The 4,687-nt window shown below is 37.3% G+C and overlaps 1 protein-coding gene across 1 annotated transcript; it reads right to left on the reverse strand.

The window, feature by feature from the left end:
- Positions 1 to 1,527: 1,527 nt before the first annotated feature.
- LOC113061239 (alpha-soluble NSF attachment protein-like) lies at positions 1,528 to 3,554 on the reverse strand. Its single transcript, XM_026230276.1, has 4 exons — positions 3,465 to 3,554; positions 3,305 to 3,373; positions 1,948 to 1,998; positions 1,528 to 1,782 (listed from the first exon to the last, which is right to left on the reverse strand). The coding sequence occupies exons 1-4, from the start codon at positions 3,552 to 3,554 to the stop codon at positions 1,528 to 1,530; spliced, it is 465 nt and encodes a 154-aa protein (XP_026086061.1).
- Positions 3,555 to 4,687: the final 1,133 nt, after the last annotated feature.

Here is a 4,687-nt window from a genome sequence, read left to right on the forward strand (position 1 = left end):
AAAATTCATACCAAGGGTATTTTAATAGTAAAGTGGTGATTTAATGTGTAGAGGCCCAATTTGGCTCATATATGCAAATATAATTATAATTGTGTGTAATACGATACATTATATTTGCATTTATTTGCAACAACGTTGCTAAGATGTTTTAACAGGCATACTGTTTTAACTCAGTTTATAGCCCCCAAAGGGGCAGCATGTCCTGGGGGATTACAAATATTAAAACAAAAATAATAGAAAACAAAAATAAAAACATGACATTTTATTGTGTCCTAATAAGACTGAAAACAAAAATAATAAATTCATTTTCTAATGTTTTTCATTCTAATCCTTCAATGATCACCTAACTGATCTTTTAACTTTTAACTATTTTCCACATACTGTACATTATTGTTTCGCCTTCTGAAACACGTCGATTTTTTTTTTTTTTTTTTTACAATTCTCATCGGTCTGAAAAGCGAGGTGTGCTCTGATTGGTCAGTTATCCAGTGCTTTGTGATTGGGTGAATGCCTCAAGAATGTGATGGAAATGTTACGCCCCTTGTCATACTGTGATGCATTTCACGATCAAGATAGACCATAGACAATAGACCCTAAATGGATTTATAAATACCAAGTACCAATGGTTTAAGTCTACATGTTGATAATGAGGACCAACAAGCTCACAATGAGTTCTGAAATTTATGAACCCGAGTGCACCATTGAAGAGCGTGTCAAAGAACATTAAAAGCTGGCTCGTGCAAATTTCTACTAATCATCTCCATTATCAATAACTAGCAAAAAAAGAAGCAGGCTTTATTTCTAAAATAAAACCCCAGCTTTAACTTGTGTTTAGAGTGTAATTGATTTACATGAGATTTAAAAGATTAAGCTTTATTAAAGTACCTTGCAAAGCTCTAACCAATGTAGGGTTTGGTTTTAGTCCTTTATTTAACAGAGAAATAAACTTTTGTTGTTAATATTCTTTGAATATTAAAAAGGCTAACTTCAGTTTTGTTAGCTTTATAAATGAATTCATAGCATTAATTATTGGAACAATTAATTCACAGCAAGACTAACTGTATTATATAATTACCAATGAATTAAAAACAATTTTATCCTATTGCAAAAAAAGATGGCAACAGGCCTTGTTTCTCCCATTTTGGGGAGTCAAAAAAAAAAAACAATCACACTGTATAGATTGAATCAGTCCTTTTTTTTACTCTTTTTCTTCTCCATATGTCAAAAAAAAAAAAAAAAAAACTGGTAGAGATGTTAAAATAATTATTCAAGATTAGTCCATGCAGGAATCAGCTAGCAAAAAATAGGCAGACATACAAGGTATGGTATTTCCGATAAGAATAAAATTGAACTAAAGAATTGAACAGAATGAACGAAGGCTTTTTGAGCTCAGTAGCATTTTCTCAGCCAGAGCACAAGGCGTTTCTGAAGCTCGGTGTGCACAGCACTCAATGATACAACTGAGGCTGGTCTCGGCTCTCAAGCCACAATCCCTCAAATCTCATTCAAACAACAGCCTTCCTTTCTTTAGTGTTCTCTGAGGTTTGGCGGTACGGCCGTGTCATAGAAAGAGAGAGGTAAAGCAAGGACGTTAAGGCACTGAGAGCTGAGTTGGTTGTAAAAGGGAGCGAGATGGCGATAGCCAAGTGGCAAAGGGGGCACAGGTGAGGAAGAGGATCTTAGCGAAAGGTCACTTTCATCATCTTGTAAGGCTTTCTTGATACGAAGCAGCATGGTGGTGAGCCACTGATCCAGTCGTGAGATGGTATCATACTCCTTTACCTGAAAGAGAAAGAGCTTGTCTTATGTGACAGGCATTTCATGTAAGTTGCTTAACACGTTTTTAGTGAAACTAGGAAGCTATGGTGAAACTATGCTTCCAGTGACATGAATATTGTTTAAGAGATTTTATAAGCAACAGATAGGGCAAGCAAGTGCTTGTCTTACAGCATCAGTATAGGCATCCACGTTCTGTTCCTCAAAGGCATCTAAAAGTTTCTGTAAAAAAAAATGAAACAGGCTCATTTTAAACATATATCCATCCATCATCCCTCGGTCAGAACCACAGTGTGTTGCTGTTACCCAACACACTCCACAGACAGAATGGTTTGTTCACAATTCTTTTACTTTACTGACATGATTATTTTAGACAAATGAGAATAAACACTCTCAGCAGGTATCATCTTTTTTACTGAATTCAAAATTACAAAAAGCCAATCTAGAAGCATGCCTTCAGGGCAAAGTTTACAAAACTGGTTTAGTGTAAAACTGGTTTGCTTTGTCAATTAAAGGTACAGGTTGTAGGAACTGCCACTAGAGGACGCACTTCCAAAACAATCGCGTGGTTTCATGATGCTAAGGAGGAGCGTGGAATGATGGGATTTGTTGTCTTCTACCCAACCGCTGATGGCCATCAATCAGACGGAAAGATAAATCATGGATTTAACACAAGTTCAACGATTTGCGTGAGTAGATTACATAATGCAAAGACGCGATCAGACTATGGATCAGATGCGTCCTCGCACAGGTCTGGAAACGCGATGCCCCAAATTTGGCGTGTATGCCTCATGATACTAATATTGTTGATCGTTATAATAGCATACGTTTTCTGTAAAGATACGAATCAAAACAACTCACCTGTCGAGTAAAACACAAGCGAGATAGGCATCTCTTTCTTGTTGAAGTTTGTCACAAAGCTACTTCCGCATTTGTCCACGAAACTGTTGTCATGTGGTTTCTACGTCGGTAAAGGCAGTAACAAAGGGTAACTAACATCATTGACAGGCGACTGTACTGCCCCGTGTCACTTTTTAGAATAGGAATTTTCTCATGATTTACAAGTAGTTGAAAACATTAGAGATATTGTTAGTAATTAGCTGGACAAAATATATAACACTAGCCTAGGGTTAAGCCTAGGTTTTTTGGATATTTTACTGCAAATATCTTACAAAGTGTACCTTTAATGATTCACCTCAAGATTGAGGAAAATAACATGTTTTTACAAGCTAAAAATACTAAAAATTACTATTGTAAAAATTATATTTTACACTATTATAAAAACCTTTGATAAGCCATGAAGTTGTATGGAATACTTTAAAAAATTTTTAAACATATTCATAAATAGGAATAAATTAACAGAGTAAATAAAGAATCAAATAAATTCTACATTTAAACAAAACACCTAGGGTTAGGGGTTCAAATCCTCAGTATAAGCAATGAAATGTTCAAAATGTAGAACACATTTAATGTTTTTGTTGTTGTTGTTGTTGCTGTGATCATTTTTTGTGCTGAGATCCAGCCTTACCTTCACCAATTTGCATTCACGTGAATCTGAAAAGGCTGGAAACATTTCCTCATACTTCTGGACAGCAAGCTATAAGGATGGCATCCAGGACAAGGAATTTGAAAGGGAACTGCAAACGACAGCTGTTTTCCATCAGCTTCTTTAAAGATGTGGTTCATACCTTAGCATTCAGCATGTCCACACAGAAGTGACAGAGAGCAGCCTTAAAGAAATAGTCCTTTGCGCTGTATTTCAACAGAGTGCTGTCCATTGCAAGTGTGGCAACCTGGAAACCCACCAACACAAAAAGACTGAATGAGTGACTGATATTTTACCCGACAGAGAAAATGCCTGACTGGTAGAGATTATACAAGTTGTGAAAGTAGACTAGTTCACCACCAACTCCATCACCCTGAACGTAGGAGCCCCACAGGGGTGTGTGCTGAGTCCCCTGCTCTACTCTCTCTACACACATGACTGTTGCTCCACATCTATAATCAAATTTGCTGATGATACTGTGGTTCTGGGCCTAATGCACAACAATAATGAGACCGCATACTTGGATGAGGTAGAGAAACTAACATCATGGTGCCAGGACAATTGTCTCGCTCTGAATGTCTCACCAGCAATCCTGAAAACTTCCTATTCAGGGGCCATAGAAAGTGTATTGACTCAATGTATAGCCGTGTGGTATGGGAACAGCTTCAGTCAAGACTGCAAAGCCCTGCAGAGAGTTGTGTGCTTAAATAAGGGCATCTCAGGGTATGCTCTCCCCTCTCTGCAGGATATCTACCTCAAACACTGCAAAAGCAGAGCTGTAAAAATCATCAAGGACTCCATTCACCCCAGTAACCATCTTTTCAATTTGCTGCCATCTTGTACGCCCTTCTGTAGCCTGTTGGCAAAAACTGAGAGACTCAGGAGGAGTTTCTTCCCCCAGGGCATCAGGCTCATAAACTCAAACTCAGTCTCTTACAGTTTTTCTCAGTCTCTTTGGTACATTTCTCGAATCATCCTTGAGTTTTGCAAAACAGTAAGTGCATTTCTCAAAACAACTCGTACAAATAGCAAAACACAATGGATTACCTGCAAAAGCCAATCTCTTGTTCAAAATCCTTAGTTCATCTCTCAAAAATAAATATATGTGTCAATGAACATGTCAGTGCCATCAGAATGACAAGTCCTTGTGTCATAGTTTACGGATAAGACAGTCAAATTGCTTAGTCATGTTGTCAATATAACAGTGTACACTGGAGGGATGTTCTGATGTAAACTATGGCAACATTTTGGATGATAGTTGCTGTATTGAACAGTATTACACATGCTTATGTATGCCATATATCCATTTCTAAAGTACAAATTTACACATTACTGTATGCGGGATAATGATTGAAAGAGACTGGA

Source organism: Carassius auratus, chromosome 43 (assembly GCF_003368295.1).
Source record: "Carassius auratus strain Wakin chromosome 43, ASM336829v1, whole genome shotgun sequence".
NCBI lineage: Eukaryota > Metazoa > Chordata > Actinopteri > Cypriniformes > Cyprinidae > Carassius > Carassius auratus.

Bases quoted from the DNA above. Each gene is read 5' to 3' on its own strand.
- LOC113061239 (XM_026230276.1), bottom strand. From the start codon at position 3,554: ATGGACAGCACTCTGTTGAAATACAGCGCAAAGGACTATTTCTTTAAG. The intron at 1,999-3,304 runs GTAAGGCTGGAT...TTTTTTTTACAG, and splicing joins GTGAATGCAAATTGGTGAAG to AAACTTTTAGATGCCTTTGA. The intron at 1,783-1,947 runs GTAAGACAAGCA...TTTCTCTTTCAG, and splicing joins TGGATGCCTATACTGATGCT to GTAAAGGAGTATGATACCAT.